This window comes from Panthera leo, chromosome B2, assembly GCF_018350215.1.
Source record: "Panthera leo isolate Ple1 chromosome B2, P.leo_Ple1_pat1.1, whole genome shotgun sequence".
Classification (NCBI taxonomy): Eukaryota; Metazoa; Chordata; class Mammalia; order Carnivora; family Felidae; genus Panthera; species Panthera leo.
Genome location: NC_056683.1, coordinates 140,698,737 through 140,718,389, shown reverse-complemented (window position 1 = coordinate 140,718,389; position 19,653 = coordinate 140,698,737). Strand labels below are relative to the sequence as shown.

At 43.7% G+C, this 19,653-nt stretch overlaps 1 protein-coding gene across 8 annotated transcripts in view; it reads right to left on the bottom strand.

The window, feature by feature from the left end:
- The window catches only part of ARID1B (AT-rich interaction domain 1B), a 447,597-nt gene that overhangs the window by 63,204 nt on the left and 364,740 nt on the right, over nucleotides 1-19,653 (bottom strand). For all 8 annotated transcript variants that reach the window (XM_042940136.1, XM_042940142.1, XM_042940137.1 and 5 more), the window contains one exon: nucleotides 9,702-9,881. In XM_042940136.1, the coding sequence (XP_042796070.1) occupies nucleotides 9,702-9,881 (180 nt within the window). The remainder of the gene's footprint in view (nucleotides 1-9,701; nucleotides 9,882-19,653) is intronic.

Below are 19,653 nucleotides of genomic sequence, written 5' to 3'. Positions count from 1 at the left end.
ACGCTCATAACACCCTCAACAGCCACTGATCATTGATGATCTTGTCCCCATGGTCTTTTAAAAATGCGTGGAAGGAGTGAAAAAATGATTAATGCCCCCGCCTTGCCCGCTCGATAACGTATCTTTCTCCTCCAAATAAATAAAAACCAAACACGTAAGCCAAGCAAAATATGAGAGGAAAAGCCAGGAACGAGAAGTGCAATCTTATTTCCATGTTTCTCTAATAGATTAGTAATTTGTTGGCACTGGCTTTGACAGAAAACAGATGGATCCAGCATTAAGCACAATGAAGGCAGCAGATGCTGGTCCAGCCCACCTCAGCTGGACGGGTCTGGCAGCCAAGTCCGAGAGCTCACGGTTTTCAAGTGGGTTCATCTTGGCACACCAGCTTTGGAAAATCGGTCGCCAAATAAATCCAGGTTTCAGCCTACCGGGAGTTATAGTCAAGCGCCAGAGAGAGGAAGCGGGAGCGAGACTCCATTCAAGTCACCATGATTATTTCAGGGGAAGTGCAGATAATTCTGTACCTGACTCTGGAGTATTTAAATTTGCTAGTTACAATCAATATTCCAAGCTTAGCGCTTTTATTGAACTATTAAGTGTTTCCACTCACATATGAAGTTTTGCTTCTCCGTTTCACCATTCAACAAATTATTTACGAGTAACTTTTACAGGCAAGGCTCTCCATTATTCCCCCACGCTGTGGAGGATACAATGGTGCCCAAGTCACAGAACCGACACTTTACCCCGAGCAGGAGAAAATAAAATGGATAATTAGCAATGTATTATGATAAACATGTTTGTGAATGAGGGCTAAATACGCATTTACCTCGTTGTTTAGTTAATAACGTTCGCTACTTTTCGCAGCTATCTACTACATAATATGATTTTAGGTCATGTCTAGAGATAGAATTTACGTACAATAACAATCCTGTGTAGTTCCATAACCACCACGATGTGGGTTATTTCTACCATGATGAAAAAACCCTGCCATTTTGTGGTCATTCTCACTCCCTCCCCCTCGTGGGAACCACTGATCTGATTTCTGTTCCTCCAGCTTTGCCTTCTCCACGATGTCATATAGAATCATACAGCATGTGGTCTTTTTGTGTCTGGCTCCTTTCTCAAAGCACCACGCTTTTGAAATTCATCCACATTATTGCACACATCAGTGGCTTGTTCCCTTTTGTTGCTGAGGAGCATTCAATTCTGTGGACATTTGAGTTGTTTCCAGTTTTTGGCGATACGAACAAAGCCGCTAACATTTGCACACAGGTCTTTGTGTGGACATAGGTTTCATTTCTCTTGGCAGAACCCTAGGGATGAGAGAGTGCCAGGTTGAAGGCTAAGTACATGTCGGGCTTTTGAAGAAACCCTACCACAAAATGTGTAAGTTCAAAAAAAAAAACACGTAGGAGTTCTAATTGCTCTACATTGTTGATATCGCCAACGAAAAAAAAAAAAATTAGCGGGGCACCTGGGTGGCTCAGTCGGTTAAGCATCCGACTCTTGGTTTTGGCTCAGGTCATGATCTCACGGTTTGCGAGTTCAGGGTCCGCATCGGGCTCTCTGCTGTCAGCGCAGAGCCTGCTTCGGATCCTCTGTCCCTTCCTTGTTCTGCCCCTCCCCTGCTCTCTCTCTCAGAAATAGACATTAAGGGGGCACCTGGGTGGCTCAGTCAGTTAAGCGTCCGACTTCGGCTCAGATCATGATCTCGCGGTCCGTAAGTTCAAGCCCCGCGTTGGGCTCTGTGCTGACAGCTCAGAGCCTGGAACCTGTTTCAGATTCTGTGTCTCCCTTTCTCTCTGACTCTCCCCCGTTCATGCTCTGTCTCTCTCTGTCTCAAAAATAAATAAACGTTAAAAAAAAAAAAAAAGAAATAGACATTAAGAAATAGAATGATTTTGAGCATTTTTCACATGCTTATTTGCTGGTTACCGTATTTCATAAGATCCTTTCTGTGTTAAAAAAAAAAAGTTCTATTTCAAAAACCTTTCAACCCCACCTTTTTACACAGGCTGATCACACAATGCTGCTCTTTGGGCACCACCTGACCGAGTAGATAGGAAGACCACAAATGCAGGTTCAAAATGAAAGCTGACTTACCCCCAGTTGCATTAAATCCTACCACTGGTGGGAATGAATAATTTGTTTTTGGAATCGATAAGTATGGGTACCATATTTTTTCCCTAAGTCAACATGCATTTTCAAGTCTTCACCATGTACGAGAAGTGACCATATTGCACAAAGCTTGGAACAGAGGGGGAAAGGCCTACTACCTTACAGTTTGGGTTCAGAGTTTCACTTTTGGTAGTTTTTTCTCCATATGTTACAAAAATGGACCCCTTCAAAAATTTAATTATACAATAATGCAAGTTCAGTACAGTGAGTACAAGAGCAGAGAGAGAAACAGACAAAGGTGATCCTTCGTTTCACCTCCCAAAGGTAATTTTTTTTTTTTTTTTACTGATTTTTTAAAAAAATTTTTAACGTTTATTTTTAAGAGAGAGAGAGAGAGAGACACGGGGCGCCTGGGTGGCTCAGTCAGTTGAGTGTCTGACTGCCTCAGATCATGATCTCGTGGTCCACGAGTTCAAGCCTCACGTCGGGCTCTGTGCTGACTGCTCAGAGCCTGGAGCCTGCTTTGGATTCTGTGTCTTCCTCTCTCTCTGCCCCTCCCCGCTGGCGCTCTCTCTCTCAAAAATAAAATAAACGTTAAAAAAAATAATAAAAAGAGAGAGAGAGAGAGAGACAGAACACAAGAGGGGGAGGGGTAGAAAGAGAGGGAGACACAGAATGTGACGCAAGCTCCAGGCTCTGAGGTGTCAGCACAAAGCCCGACGTGGGGCTCGAACTCATGAACTGTGAGATCATGACCTGAGCTGAAGTCGGACGCTTAACCAACTGAGCCACCCAGGCGCGCCCCCTAAATAGTTCTTAAGGGCCTCTTATGTGCTAGCTCTGGGCTAATGGTTGGGGATTCAGCAGCGAATGAAGGCAAAAAGCCTACATTCTGGTGGCAGAACACAGGCAAAGGAGCAATCCTAGAAGACGTCGTATGGCTCTAAGTGCTATGAAGAAAGACAAAGGGAGATTTATACAGCGTGGTGAGGGAGGTGTCGGTGGGAAGGCGACTGAGGAGAGCCACTCCCGGGAAAGGAGCTGTGCATGTGTTGGTGGCCTCTCAGCAAGGAAAAGTGGATCCTCAGAGAAACAACGATCACTGAGGCTGACATCACACACAGGCCCAGAAGACATACGGGCACAGTCAGATGCCAGTATCGGGCTCCAGGGCAGTGAGTGAAGGAGAAGGCATAGGCCCTCAAATAGTACGGGTACAACTGTCTGCTACGTGTGACCTTCAGAAAGCCACTTCTTACTCCCAAGGTCAGTTTTCTCATCTGTAAAAAGGGTATAATACAGGATTAGCTATCTTACGTGGTTGCTGTGGGGGAAAAATGATAATAACTAACTACTGTTGGACAAGGACAGTCCATAAATAGAATCTTTCAAGGAACACAGAGAAACTATTCCAATATTAATAGGTTTTTAATCAGTGAAGTTACCTTTTTATGTATGCATCATATGTGTAATTTTATTTTCATGATGCACAGATATTCAAATTTATTTCTCAAACCGAGTATAAGAAAAAGCGCTTACATTAAAAAGGTATGACCTCAACTCAGTAGCCAAATTTAGTATAAAACAGTGAAATCTCTCTGGTAAGAAATGAAAAAGTGTCAGAGTCACCGCTGTCACACATTGCAAACGCACCTCTGTCCTCCCCTGGGCTCCAGAGTCCTTGCGCCCTGTGCTCGCAAGCGTCGAACAGCGCCCCCTGGAGGGAGAGCGCTTACCTGCTTCCCCTGATGGCTGAGGGACTCAGATCCGTCACCTGTGATTCAATAAGGCCATTTCTTTTCGGACGTTTGAAAAAAGGGCAGAGCTGTGGGCCCTGGGAAAAGGCTAAGATGTAAAGTAAAGCTGAACGTGCACATCCTGTGTCTCTACAGTGCTGTCCATGGCTGTCGTGACCAGGACCTGTAGAGGAGGGCCAGCCCACCGGGATGAGATGAGCTTACTCAGCAAGGGCAGTGCCTCGCGGCACTCCTGAGTGCTGTTGATTTTAACTGGCAAGGTAAAATAGTTTCACACCAGTCCAAGTTACAGCTGCTTTGTGTTTTTCTTTTCTTTTTTTAATTTTTCCTTTTTTAAATTTTAAGTGGTTTAAATTCCCAGGTTTTGATAAAATTGTGACGATCATCAGTCCGTTGAGAAAAATTCATGCGTAAACCTTGTAATGCGAAAGCTGAATTTGAGCATCAAAAGAAGAGGGCGTTAACGGTCTTTTGCTATAAATGACCTACTTCAATTTCTGTTTTCTTCTCCGGTCTTGGGGAGATGAAGATTTGGAATATTTCTTTAACAACAAAACAATATGGAATACGGAACTGAACACGTGCAGGGCACTGCAGATTTAACCATAAAATAAGGTTACGGTAATAAACTTGTCACACGCAGCACAACCGGATTCCGGGGGAGAAGAAACCGAGTTAACCAAACGGAGGGATCTGCACAGAGACCAGCCTTCCGAAAGCCAGAGAAGAGGATGTCGTCAGTCTGCAGCACTGTCCAGGGGGACGTGTGAACCCATGTGGCAGACACATTTCACCTCTGTGGGAGAGAGGCTGAATTCAGCTTAATTCAATAATAAGACTGCGATTCTGGACTTGGAAGAGTGGAGACTGACATCCTGGGTCGTGGTGACACTAAGGTCGCTACTACAAGGTACTGAGTGGACTGCTCCCTACTAACATGCATTCTTCCTCTGCAGCTGAAACAGTTGTAAGATGATCAATGTGTAACTTGCTAGTTTGGAGCTGCATTCATTTCAACTAGGTATGATTTGGAGTTTTCTGAATTCATTGAGAAACATATGTTAAAGGAGAAGGAATATTTCAAATGGCATCTACTTTAGAAAAAAAAAAACCCTTTAACTTCTTTGGAAAAAATACCTTAAAAAATTTTTTTTTGATGTTTATTTATTTTTAAGAGACAGAGATCAGAGCACGAGCGGAGGAGGGGCAGAGTGAGAGGGAGACACAGAATCCGAAGCAGGCTCCAGGCTCCGAGCTGTCAGCACAGAGCCCGACGCGGGCCTTGAACTCATGAACCAGGAGATCATGACCTGAGCTGAAGTTGGACACTCAACCAACTGAGCCACCCCGATGCCCCAGAATAAATACCTTTTATCAAGTAATTTAGAAACAAAAGGCCCATCAGACTCATCTGATTGAAAGTTCCCTGCTTCCTAAGACCCACCCTATACAAATTAAGGCATAAACCCAGGCCTGCTTCAGGGTACAAACCTGGGAAAAAGCTGTATGTGGTGGTGCAGACCCTGTCATACAAGTGAGTGAATAACTGAGGGGAATCTAAGCTCAGAATTATTTAGTTGCCCAAGGAAATACTGCTATTTAGAGCAAAATTAAGCCTAGCCCCCCACTGCCCGCAGTGACAAATGTGCAAAAAGTATTTGTGGACAGTCCGTGTGACAGACACTGTTTTAGAGAACACAAAAACAAGACAGTCTTTGTTCTTAAGAAACATGAAGGCGAAATTTGTTTCAGCAATCTTTCCCCCAAATTCATTTATTAATAATTAACGTGTCAATTACATAATTCCATTCTATTTATTAAAGCAAGTCTCGCGGCCCTACTTGCAAACACCTCGTAAGGGTAGTTATTATATGTGCTTGCCTGAAGGTAGAAAAGTGCTATTTCATAAAATACACTGCAATTAGACATTTTCACACATTTAGATTGGACTCATTCCATTTGCATATGTAATAATGCAGACTTTAGTAATATACATTTCTAAAAAATTTCCTTCTTCACTTCATAGAAACTTTTTTCTTAATCTCTAGTATCTTTGATGTGTTTCCAAGCCTGAATTCCCCAAATGCTCCTCGTTCCTTGAAGGCAAGTAGTTTGTCTTTTGGTTTCCCCAGTGGCTTTCTGAATGAATGAACCAGCAAGGAGGGTACATCTATGGCGTGGGAAATAACACCCCAGTGACTATGTGAGTGGCCTCTGAAATCTCCCTTGGTTTGAACCCAGGCTCTGTCACCTACTAGCTGTGAGATCGTGGGTCAATTACTTAACCTGCTCATTTGCAAATGGGGACAATGTGAGAGCTTCCCATTAATTAAGCAAATGGGTGAGTCTGCCCGAATTTGAATCCTGGCATGACCGTGGCATATCCTGGTGAAGCTGTCTCTGTTTCTCCATCTGTCCAGGGGTAAATGGTACCCGTCCTGTAGTATGCCGTGAGGATGAAGTGAGTTAATCTATGGAACACACTTCAAACAGGACCCAGGGCACAGTAATGGATGTCGGCTGTTACTACTAAATAACAATTTTGCAGAAGTCGTTTCTGACAGTAAGAAGACTTAAAAAAAGATCGTAAGGTATTTTCCTCTGAGATCTCTTCAAAACAAAACTAACAGAGAAGACACTCATCCAGTTAGGAACAGAAACAGAAGATGAAAATAATGGCCTCTGTGGCTCACACACAAGTGATTCTTTTCAGAGATGTTAAAACACGTAGCATGAAAATGCAAGCTGAATGTCTGATGACTAATTTGAGTAGCTAATTAAGACAAGGTAGAATAAAATACTTATTTTGGGTCCAGTTTAAAAAGATCAAGTTTAAAAAGATCAACAAAGAGAGAAATGCAAAGGTAAGGACACTTACTGAATTGAGTAATTGTGTTACAAGTGCTAATTTCCTGTCATTTAGTGCTTGCTGGGGAAAGGAGAATACAATAAGGAAAGGCCAACAATTCGGAGCTGAAGGCAGAGTCCCAGGACACTGATTTTCAGCACACGGCATTTGGAGCCAGTCAAGGAACCCAGGAGGAGGCACAGCTCGGGGTGGACAAGAGCAAGCTATCACTCGGGAGAAGGAATGACAGAGAGGACAAATCTGAGGGCACCTGTTTTCAAAATGAAGAAGTGTTGAGTATGGAAATGATCTTCCATATTCTAAATGGTTTCTAATATCAACCTGAACTCAGTATTTATGCCTGAAAATAAATCCCTTCTTGACCGTATAACCAAAGTGTGATGTGGTGGGTCCAGTGGGCCGCATGGATATAAAAGGCTTCAGACAAGAAGCAAGATTTAGACTTGTAGAATATTAGAATTGGAAGCAAATTCTAAAGTAACACGATCTAATTTTCTCATTTTCTAGAGGAAAGGTAATTCCCAAAGAGTAAGCAATTTTCCAAGGACACTCAGCAGTTTGGATGAGAACCCTCACAGGTTCAGTGTTCTTAAATTATGAATCTTAATGTTCAATTATTCCGGAAAACTGAGGGTTTTACTCGGAGAAGAAATCCATTCTATAGAAATTGCCTTTCCTGCTATTAACTCCAATAGCATAAACACTTTCTTAGCTCTTCACAAAAGACTCCTCAGACAGTCAAGCTTCCATCTTCCCTTATTATGAGAACAGTAGAGGATGAGGTTGCAAGAGTGAATTATTTAAGAGAAGACAGACCAATTTTCAAGATTACAAGAAGCCCTTGTGAGTGTTAGCAGTCAAGTCCCAGACCTTTAGCCACTCCCAATTCTGGGAGCACAAGCCTGACCTGTCTCCAGTTACATGCTGAGCACAAGTCCACATTTTCTGTGTATATCACAACTTACAGACTGCTTTTCTAACTTTCACTAAAGTTTCCTTCTTTTCACAACAGCCAAGGAAGCCTTGAAGACGCCCGCTGAGCGGAGTTGGTGAGCGGGTGTGCTCTCTCACAACCGGTCTCTCACTGACCTGCCTTAGGTCAGCAACAAACTTCTTCGTGCCGCGGCTTCCTGGGGCTGACAGGGAACAGGGCAGACTTACTGTCAACTGGGACCTGAACTCCTAGGGCCTACTGAAATTAAGATCTTGGAAAACCATTAATGATATGGTGTGAAGGGAATCAAGCAAAACATAAAGTCTATATCCACCCTGACTACATGCATGTATTGACAAAGGCCGGAAGGGGCCAAATAAAACGTTTTTTTTTTAAGTTTATTTATTTTGAGAGAGAGAGAGAGAACAAGCAGGACAGGGGCAGAGAGAGAGGGAGAGAGAGAATCCCAAGTAGGCTTCAGGATCTGTGCTGAGCCCAATGCGGGGTTCGATCCCAGGACTGTGAGATCATGACCTGAGCCGAAATCAAGAGTCGGATGCTTAACTGACTGAGCCAGCCAGGCACCCCTGTTTTGGGTGTTCTAACATAGTTTCCCTAACAACAGAGATAGTTGGAATGTAAAATAACAAAGCAATGTAAGGCAAGGAAGCAATGTTATACTGGGAATATTGAATATTGAATAATATTATAATCTTTCAGAAAGAGATCTTCCAAGATAAGATAGTATGTTGATAACTCAATTTTCAAACCGTGAAATACTATAAACAGAAAGAAAGCATTTTTCTGAGAAAAACCAGGTGAGAAACACCAGGTGAAAAGCCAAGAAGGTGCTAAGGCCTCATAGAATCATCTAGCTTTGTTAGGCACACACTCAATGGCTGGAGAGGCTCAATGAACCCCAACAGAGCTCAATGGTTTGCTAAACAGACACAAATGTCTTCAGAAAATAAAACTTTATTTAACAGGAGGAGACCTGACTTTGTTGTTGTTTTACTAGAACCTCCTAGTGGGCATTCATCATCTCCACTTGGAAAATTCCTGATATTTTCAGAAGTGAGGAAACTCTGGGAATTGTGCCAGATTATCTCATTCTCTCTAAATTATCCATTAATGTCTAAGTTAAATAAACAAAACATAAAGAAGGTGCTAAATTCAAATGCCTTATTGCCAAAAGTGACTTAGAAAAAATATGTATCAGGTTAAAAACCTTGATAAAAGGATTCTACATGTACATGAAAAAACATACATCAATTTCCAGGAAGGCAGATGTAAACAGGGCATCTTGGCATAGTCTCATTTATTTTTCCACTCGTCTTATCTCCCCTCCCCCCTTTTAAAAGACTTTACTTTTAAGTAATCTCTACACCCAACATGGGGCTAAACTCACAACCCCAAGATCAAGAGCTGCACGCTCCACGGACTGAGCCAGCCGGGTGCCCCCTTATTTTCCTTTTTGAAAGACATGCCCATTTCAGGCTTTGTTCTATCTTCTAAGAGTAAGACCAGTAATGACTGAAAAAATGAGAACTACTATTTATCAGATATAGCACTCTGGAGACAAACTGGGAGCAGGTGTAATGGGACGACATCCGTCTGAGTAGTGAGCACATTGTTAAGGGGGCACAATCAGAATCCAACATAATGAAACCCAAGTTTTAAATCAGAAACTTTTTGAGGACAAGGCCTGTGTCTATTTCTCAACGAGCATTTCAAACTACATCACAGAAACTAAGATTTACTCCTTCATTAATAACACACATATTAAGAGCATTTGCCACAGTGTCTGATGCATGAATGCTTAATGAACACTTGCTATAATTATTCTTCCCATCACGACGGGCAACTGAAGGACTGTGGGTTTGCATTAACCTCACCAACCCGCCGGGTAACAAATAATGGGATCTTACAAGATGTTTATAATATGAAGACCTCGAAGGACTAACATATTAACAAAACCTCTACAGCCTACTGCGATGCATTTTTGAGAAACATCGTTTACCTTGTGGTCCATACTGGCTCATCTGCGGACCATAAGTCCCACTTGAGTTACTCTGCTGAAAGCTACTGATTCCAGGATGCATCTGGCCTCCAGGAGAAGGATGAGGCGACATGGATGGTCCTGTCTGTTGAGGTCCATATTGAGACATCTGAGGGTTTCTTTGTGTGCCTGCCATAAAACCTAGGTGGGAAATAAATGGAAATATGTAAGTGTAGGTGACAAAACGGACATGGGATTGTGTGGAAGGTGGACACGAAGAAGACTGGCACTGTGCGACTCCCCTAAAGAAACATCTAAAGGTATTTCAAACCCAAAGTGGGGGATCTGGAAGGGTCCCCTGGGGCTCCCCTAGTCCTAACTCGGAACGCCCATTAGAGTTCCCGGGAACCCAGTGGATCGTGAACTAGGGAAAGGAGAAGAGGGAGGAAGGGCGAGCAAGCTTAACCTCTCCTGGAGATGAGGCCCCTACCAAAAGCCACAGGAACACCCAGGACCCTCTTATCCTGAGAGCCTTCCATTCCTGCCAGGCTGATCTCCGGGATGCATGTCTCCCGCCACCCAAACATCCTGCCCTTCTTCTCAAGGCCAGGCCAGTACCTTTCTCTCCTCTGCACGGAACTGTTCTGCCCCCCTGGTCTCCTGAGCAGCCACTGTTCACCTTGACTCCTAAGCGCTGCAGACCTGAACCCCGATTCAGACCACCGCTTACAGGTCCGCTGTGAACAACGGGGGGGTCTGAAGTGGATCCTGCTGTTTCAGAACCCTGACTTCCTCCCGTAAACCTGCCAATGGCGACGGCACTCGCCCACTGTCCCCGCCAGGCGCCAGCCCCCACCCGTTTCCTAGGTGTGCGCCCATCCTGTTGCCTCCGCTCCCCTCCATTTCTCCAGAAGCTTGGCCAGCGCTCATATCCCCCTCCCCCAACACTCATCTCCAAGCCTCTGCGCCACCCACCCCTGCTTTGTTCCTTTCGCCTCACTTTCACAAAGCTGCCAGAACCATCTCTCAGGAATAAAAAAAGAAATTAGAGCATATCTTTCCTGCACGAAAGCCCTCAAGGCTTTCCCGTGAGCCCGGGAACCAAATGCAAACCTCTGGCCATGGCCTGCGGGCTCCTCTGTGGTCAGGCGTTCGGGTCTCACTCCAACCCCATTTCCTATGGCTCCGGGCAGCTACAAAGCATGGCTCCCGAGAATGTTCTCCCGCCTGCCGATGCTTTCTCCTCTCCAGGGCTCTTCCCCGGCTGCCCACCCTGACGCGGAACCACCCTGGCCATTTCTCACTCGTGTTTCTTCACGGCACTTCTCATAACCTGCAATCGTTTCCCCGTATTTTCAACTCACTTAGCCTCTCTCTCCCCGCTAAAAATTGGCTCCATGAGGGCAAGGATCATGTCTGTCTCAGTGCTGCATCCAAAGTGCCAGCAGAGTCTGGCACATGGTGGGGAACTATTTATTGAATGGATGATTATTAAATTCCTCATGCGCCCAACAGAGCGCAGAGCACAACAGAGTAGGTGCTTAGCAGGTAGCTATCCAAACGGATAAAGAAAATACATCTTTAAATTATGCAGGACCATAACGTCAAGGTACATCCAGTCATCAGCAATTCGGGCAAATATAAACAAGCATGTAGAATGAACTGTGAAAGACTCATTTGGACAGAGTAGCCCAAATCAAGACATGTATCTAAAAAAAAGCTAATATCGTCAAACTAACATACTAACAAAGGGCTGTCTGAATAACAGCTCCAGGAACCCAGGAGCTTGGGTTAGTCAGAGGTCTCATGTGTCAGGTGAAGCCTCTAGTTTCCTGCAGAGTGCGCAGGTGGGAGTGGGGTGGGGGGTTGGGGGGAGGCACGGGAAGAGCCCAGGACAGTAGCTTCTAGAGAGAGTCTACTGAGGCAGCTGGAGGGAAGATGATGCCCCGATCCAACACCAGCATAAACTTGGGGGGGATAAATGAGGCAGGACATTTACCGAGGTCATGGTTTATATTTCAGCTAGGAAAAAAAAAAAAAAAAAGATCTTTCAACATTGCTTCATCTTAAGAGACAGAATAAAAGTAAGAAGAGCTATTCCATTTATTTATAAAGATAAGTCTTATGAAATTGGGCTCAACTGGCAGCTCCTAGATATAAATCATCATAGAAAATGTTTGCTTTTTCAAATCTGAAAACAAACAGAAATCAGAGCACTAAAATTACTATAAATGATTGCATCTTAAGATGTTTCATGAAATATTTATCTAAGCTTTACTATAAAATTCTCGAGAGTTTCATATAGAGTCCTGTTTAATAAAAAATGTGTTTAAATTCCATACAGATTGTGTGGGTTTTTCTTTCTTTCAGAGAATGGCCGCTGTCTTCTTCATTAGTTCAAGAAAATAACACAGGTCCTTTTCTGGGGCATTAAATTCCACTTCAACCATGAAAGTGTCCATGCTGAAGGATTTAGGACCTTGGATAATATAGTACATCCTCAGGTTATTGCTGCCTCTGGGACACTTAATAGGCTTAAGGTTTGTTCAAATGAGTTCTAAGAATTCTTACCCGGGCAAGTTATTTCTTTATTTCTGACTGTTTACTCAGTCCTTAAAAATATAGATGCCACATTCCACTCGAATTCCCTCACTCATCACCAGCATTTTGCAGAAAATCAAGTTTGTGAAAAGATTCCAAGAGACGAGGAACACTAAGACAAGTTCGAGCAGATCATGTCACGACATCAAGTTCTACAACGCAGACACAAGGTCCTAGGGGTATGGAATCCACCTCCTTCCACAGAAATTAAAATTGGAAATCTATTTCTTTCTGTGGATGATTTGCAATGGCACCGCTTACAAAAGCGTCCTGAAATCTTATTTGAGGTTTTTGGAGAGACTCCTCTCTTTCCACGTGTTCCCCAGGAAGATAGAAGAAGGTGACATCACTTGCGTGTCTCCCTTCTTAGCTGTGGTCATCTAATGGCACTCAACTGGGAACACGAGGCTGAGACTACGGTCTGGTTTGCGTCACTAGCTCAGACTCTACTAGGAGAGACGGATACGTAAATAAACACATTTACAAGCGTGTACTGATCGAACGAGCTTTGTGACCTTCAGCAAATCCTAATTTATCCAAGTCTCATCTTAAAATGAAGAAGGGGCTGCTGTAGGATCAACTGGGACAGTGTGTGAAAATGTTCTGTACCGTGAAATGCGATACAGACAAGGGACCTGATGATACTTTTCTCGTTGATAAAGTGCCACAAATATCTTTTAACTCCTGAACACCTCATAGACGCAGATGTCCTTTCTAGCTAGAATGAACAAGCTCGTTTTTATGCATTTGTTTTTTATTTAAATGCGTGGAATCTATGTTACTCTAGTACTTGCGTAACTTTACAAACTCCAAATACGATAGGAAATTTTAAGACGGTATACAGTTGTCTCCCTTTACCTGCGGGCCTACGTTCCCAGACCCCCCAGGGGACGCCTGAAGCCTGTGGATAGTGCCGAATCCTATGTATATGATGTTTTTTCCCATACAAACATACCTATGATAAAGTTTAATTTGTAAACTGGGCACAGTAAGAGATTAACAGCAATAACTAATATAAAATAGAACAATTTTAACAATACACTGTAATAAAACCTATGTGAACATGGCCTGTCTCTCAAAATACCGCACGGCACCCATGCTGCTCCTTCTTGGGATGATGTCAGGTGACACGGTACCTACACTAGGAGACGAAGGGAGGTGAAGGACGCAGGTGTCGTGACATGGCGTTAGGCTACCACCGACCTTCTGGCCATCAGAAGGAGGACCATCCGCTTCTGGAGTGTGGCTGACTGCAGGCAGCTGAGACCCGGGCAAAGCAAAACCACTGATGAGAGGTGGTGGCGGGGGCGGGGGGGGGGTAAGTTCTGTATCCCCACCTCTTACCGCTGAGTTCCCCTCGCCAAGTGCAAATGGCTTTTAATGTATGCTTTCAGAGGTGTTTTATAATTTGTGTTTGATTCTGTATTTCTCTTGCCGTGAGGAAAGGTGAACATTTTGTTTAATAGCTGTTTTTAGTTCCTTTTCTAGAACTATTTATATCATTCGCCCACCTTTCTGTTAGTCACTCTGTCCTGACTATGGAGTATTTCATCTTGTGGATACAGCTCCTATTACGAAACAGTTGTGTGGCTCACCGAAGCTCTTGCACCCGCAATCCAGGGGAGACGGGGGCCTCCGCTGACATTAGACCACAGACTGTCTCAGCAGGAGAGCGAGACGATCGTCAGACTTGCATTTCTAGAGGCGACTGTGCTAGAACCTGCAGCATGAAGAAAGGGCTGCAGGGCAGAGAGGCTAGAACAGAAGCCCGGAGGCCAGTGACGAGGCAGGCAAAGTGACCCATAACAGAGAATCACAATTAAATGCCCGCAGCAGTCCTACTGGAAAGGCTTCCACTGTGCACAGAACTGTATTTTCAAAAGGCTACTGAGTATCACCGTCATCTAAACAAACTGATGAAAAATTTGAAGACAAAAGTTAGCTGAAAACGAAGAATTTCCTCCTTTCATCCTAAAGATAGAAACTCTGTGTGTCTACTATTTGTTTCCTCAACTGCAAATTAGGGACAATTGTGTCCATTGCATAGAGATGCTGTGGGGATTAAATGAGATAATACGTGTGACAAACTTACCGCGGGTGCCCAGAATCGTGGGCTCTCGGTGAATACTAGCTGTTGCTATTATCACACATCCACAGAAGGGGATCAAGATATCCAAGCAAGGATACCGAGCTAGTGGCAGTCCTGGCCCTTTCAGGTCTGCTGGGCAGAATACGGCAACTAACTTAACCTTTCTGACCTCAGTTTTCTCACCTGTTAACTGCGGAGGACGAGAAGCATAAGACTTACAGGGGATACTTCTAGTTCTGGTTCTCAATTCTGGCTGAAAGTACAAGATTTTCCTCTAGGAAAAATCTAATCAAGTTTGTAATTTCCATGTACATTTATTTGGGATATTTCTTGCTTTGTTTTGATTTTAACCTTTATTTTAGAGGAAAGAAATGTTAAAATGTTTCCAAAAAATCAAATTCCAACCATGGACTGTCTACCTATTTATGGTGACATATTTGATTGTATTTTTGCTTCTTTTAGCAAGTTATTACAAAACGGCAGCTTGCAACGTGGTTTGTGAATAGGAAAACTGACAGCTGAGAGAATAAAGCTGGTTTTTAAAAAAGGTGTGAAGTTTTTCTAGTAAGAAGCCATCTGAATTTAGAAAACCAAACTTTCTAGTAAGGGAAATTTGGAAAGGATAAAATGCATTTCCTATATATTATCAAAATATATTTTATTATTAGATATACTATGGAATTGGATGTCCCAGGTAAGTATCTAATGTGGGGAAACACAAACTTTAGAAAAAAAGTACTGGATGAGATTATTATTTACATTATATAAATTACTTATTGAAAAATCACAGAAACTACACATGAAAATATAACTTGTACATTTTATCCATACAATATACGCATAGGTTTATATAAATGAATTTAGTTTTTCTGAGTCCTTAATCACATGTGTATATAGTCACACACACTGGTACCACCACATTCCAAATGAAAAGAGACATACTTCTCACATGAAAACTCAGAGGTGCCCTTTCGGGAAAGAAAGAAAGAAAGAAAGGAAGGAAGGAAGGAAGGAAGGAAGGAAGAGAGAGAGAGAAAGAAAGAAAAGAAAGAAAGCAAGCAAAAGAGAGAGAGTGAAAGCTATACTCTCAGAGAAATGCAGTGTAATAGGAAACACACACACACACACACACACACACACACACACACACACTCTAAACCAGCCCAAAAACACTATACGAAGGCATGACTATTCTTTCCAGGGATGCCGCGAGCCCTTCCTTCACTGTGTGAGCTCCGTTCTCAGCGATCACACTGGCCCCTCAACCGCAACAGCGCTACACAAACCTTCTCCCCGAGAGCTCCAATGTTACTCTGGCGCTTGCAGAAGGTGGTAAGGGTGAGAGAGCATTGAAAGAAAGTACAAGATGGGATCCCTGTCCTGGAAAAAACTTCAAATTTGGTTGAGGAGCAGATAAAACCTATCAGCAGGGAACGATCATCAAGTGAGCTTCCAAAGCCACTGGGGCAGGTGCTCGGCCACGTGCAAGGCGCTGGGGTGCAGGCAAGGAGGAGACACAGTCTGTCCCCGTGAGGCTCACAGGCTAGTGGGAGACAGACATGCAACAAACGACGGGGCAAATGAAGAACCCAAGAAAAAGAGAAGTCCGGGTGCTACGAGGGTAGAAGAGGAGGACCCAGTTCAGACTGGGGAGCAGGAGAGTTTCCTTGAAAAAGTCCTATTCAGGTGGAGGCCTCAACGCTGGGCAGGACTGACCACCTGAGACCCAACACAGAAACAGACGTGACCAGCAAAGCGGGCATCACAACGTCCGTCCTTAGAAGCCACGGTGCCTGCGTTCAGCTGATTCCTACGGACACTGGGGCACCTTCACCCGGTTAGTCCTTTTCCCTGGTTAAACATTTTACCCCTTGCTCGAAGTCCTTCCTGGCCCACCTCGTAACTGCCAGCAAGTGACCAGCACACAGGAAAGGGCAGCACCACCTCTCACGACGTCCAGCCCCCTCGGCCATCAACACCCATGTCCACGCTGTGTCCTTCTGCGTTTTCTTCCCTTCAGAAGAAAGAGATCTTTCACTCATACGCGAGGCCAGCACCTTCTCTTATGCTCTGAATCCCATCCTTCCTCATTTCTTCAGGGATCTGTCAATCGTGTTTGTTCAGAAACTAGACCCTGACTCTTGATTGCTTAACAGAATGAAGTCCAAACTTATTAGGTCAGCACATGAGTCTTTCCAAATTTGGTCCGACCTATTTCTCCAGCCTCATCACGTCTACACGGTCATCATGGTGCACCCACTTGGTTTTGATCGTTCAGATACCTTTTCCTCCCTGTAGGCATCAGGTTGCTTGAGACCTGCCAAGTCCTGGCATGTTCATTCACTTAACAAATATTTATTGACTACCTCTCATGTTCCAGACGATGTGCCATTCACTGTCAGTAACCGTTGACATTTAATGAACATATATTATGTGCTAATAGCTTTGTTCTTCATTAGCTCATTTAAACTTCAAAACAACTATGGAGACACTGAGGCTTACAAAGTTTAATTCATGAATTAAAACATTCTTAACCACAATCCACAGTTAAGAAATACTTTTTTTTGAAAAAAAATTTTAACGTTTATTTATTATTGAGAGACAGAGTGTGACCAGGGGAGGGGCAGAGAGGCAGACACAGAATCTGAAGCAGGCTCCAGGCTCTGAGCTGTCAGCACAGAGCCCGACACGGGGCTCGAACTCACAAACGGCAAGATCATGACCTGAGCCGAAGTCGGAAGCTCAACCGACTGGGCCACCCAGGCGCCCCAAGAAATACATTTTATACCATGATCCGATGTGTGTATATGAACATGTGTCTGTATATTCACAAGCAGGTTCACACACATACCATTTCACAAAACAATTTCTACCCTTCTTATGTGAAATGCACTCTGATATTTAAAACATTTATTTCAGTTAAAAAAAAAAACTCACTAAATGGGAGGCACCGTGTGAAAACAAGATGCTCGACTGTGTCCTCTACTGAATATGCTGTTTTCACAGCGTGCCCACAAGGCCATTCACCTCCATGTAACAGACTCTAGTCCTTCCTGGCCCCGCCTCCTGCTATCTTTGACGGCATTCCTTGGCCTTCCAGAAAGCACCACTCATGTCAGCCAAGGTAGAGCGGTTACCACAGTGCCATTGCTAGTGGCTGGAGCGCCTGTTTCTCCCCCAGACTATGTACTGCGGCTTTAAAACACACTCTCTTCGCATCTGTCTCCTCAGCACCACGCGAGGTGCCTGGCACAGAATTGGAACCAAATACATGTTTTTTAATGAATAAGAAAACATCTTCATTCAGAGCCCCGTTTACTTTTACTTTACAAGAAAGAGCTTAATAAATGTTACGGTCTGGCTCCTTAATTCATAGTATATTTGAAGAACTGTTTCCAGGGGAAGGAAGTCAGCTCTCCCAGGAAGGAATTACAGACAGCTGAAAGCCCAACAGGCAGAAAGCCTGGTTTTCTCCCACCTAAAAACCTGACAAATGCATCTACTCTCTCCATCTCCAGTGTCACTGCAAAGTCAAACTGTGGTTTTGCCACATATGGTTAGGTGCCTTTAGGCCAGCAGTTAGTGAGAAGCTAAGCCTCAGTTTCCATTTCTGAGACATGTGGATGACAGGTGAGCCTACACTCTAAGGTGAGATGAGACAATGTTTTGTGTAGCAAGCAGCTAGTGCCTTCACACAGCACAGAGGCTCAACAATGTGATGGTTATTATTATTCGTATTATTTTTAATACAACCCACAATTTATTTCCTGTCTGAATGCCTCCAGGTTTCCAAACTAGCTTCCCTTTGCCAGGCTCCCCTAAAAACCATTCATCACGGTGGAGCCAAAGAGTGCTGCAAGTCCCTGGACCGTGGTTAATTCACCGAGGTGACAAATGCCATACCCTGTGAGCCTCCCGGCAAACAGCCTGACGCCCCTCCCCAGGCAGCATACAGCTCTGTGTTGTTGTGCTGGGCCTGCTTGCTCTATGCCTTCTCCAACAAAGCCAGTTAGAGCTGATGGGTTGCTTTCCTCACCCAGTTGACTATCCAGAAAGCATTGCCCTTTTCCAGAGAGCTAGTTCCAGAAATAATTGGCCAGCCATGTTATTTGGCTCAGAAAAGCTACGCTTGTCAGTTTCAGGCCACTCAACAGAGAGCTACAGTACTGATTAGCTCTGAGTGCCATAAGACTCAGCGTACATCCTTCCTGATCTGGCAGATTCCCTGGAGTGTGCCTTTTAAACGAGAGAGACAGAGAGAGAGAGGGACAGAGAGAGAGAGAGAGAGAGAGAGAGGGAGAGAGAAAGAGAGGGAGAGAGGAAGGGAGGGAGACGGAGAGATGGGTGAAAAGATGCAGAGAAATGGACTGAAATATCAAGATTCCTATCAAGTGCCTGAATTGATTCTCAAGGTAAAGGGCCAGGATCTTGACTTGTTTACCACTGGATTATAAGCACCTATGACCAATGACTAACTTGATAAACATCTGTGCAAACCATTAGGTTTTGTGTGTGTGTGTGTGGGGGGGGCGGTTGGTTAAAGAAGATGACAATTCTCTTGCTACTTACAAGGGACAGCACCCAAGACTTCTGGCCAGAGGGAGTACGACTTGCTCTTCTGGTGGGAGCCTATCAAAGAGCCCTGAAGCTCGTGTGAGAAAAGCCTGATCTTAGCCGGGCTCGTTCCCACCACTTAGTAAGATGGAGCGTTTATTCCAAAGGCACATTTGCATTAATTTAGGTATCTAATTACAATTTGGTAATTTTTTGAATGTCATATTCTATGTATCCAATAGCTACAGATGGGAATGGAGGTAGGGTTGCCAGAATCTTACCTGGAGTCACTTAGTCTGCATGTTAAGGATTGTTTTCTTTAGGGCCATTCTTCTATATTTATATTAGTTTCAATGGAAAATTCCAAGACAAACAATCTATTCTTGTTACATGGCAACGTAAGTAATGTTAAGTCTAGGGGAAAATGCTGCTGGTGTCTATATTATAGAGACCAATATTAGAGACGAAGCCAGAGAGTTGTTTTTCCCTTCTCCATTAAAAAAAAAAAAAAAAAAATCCCCTCAACGCTACCTTAGAAAATGGGTCTAATAGAGAATTAGCATTTCTAAAATGTTTCTTTGTATTATTATTAGGTTAAGTGAGTTTTCAGGACCTTTCGAATTTTTTCTTCAGCATTGTACTATCTGTGGTTTATTAAGTGGATATTTTTCTTGGTTTTACAGACAGCATGTTATAGAATTGTCTAATTTGTAAAAAAGAAATTGTCTT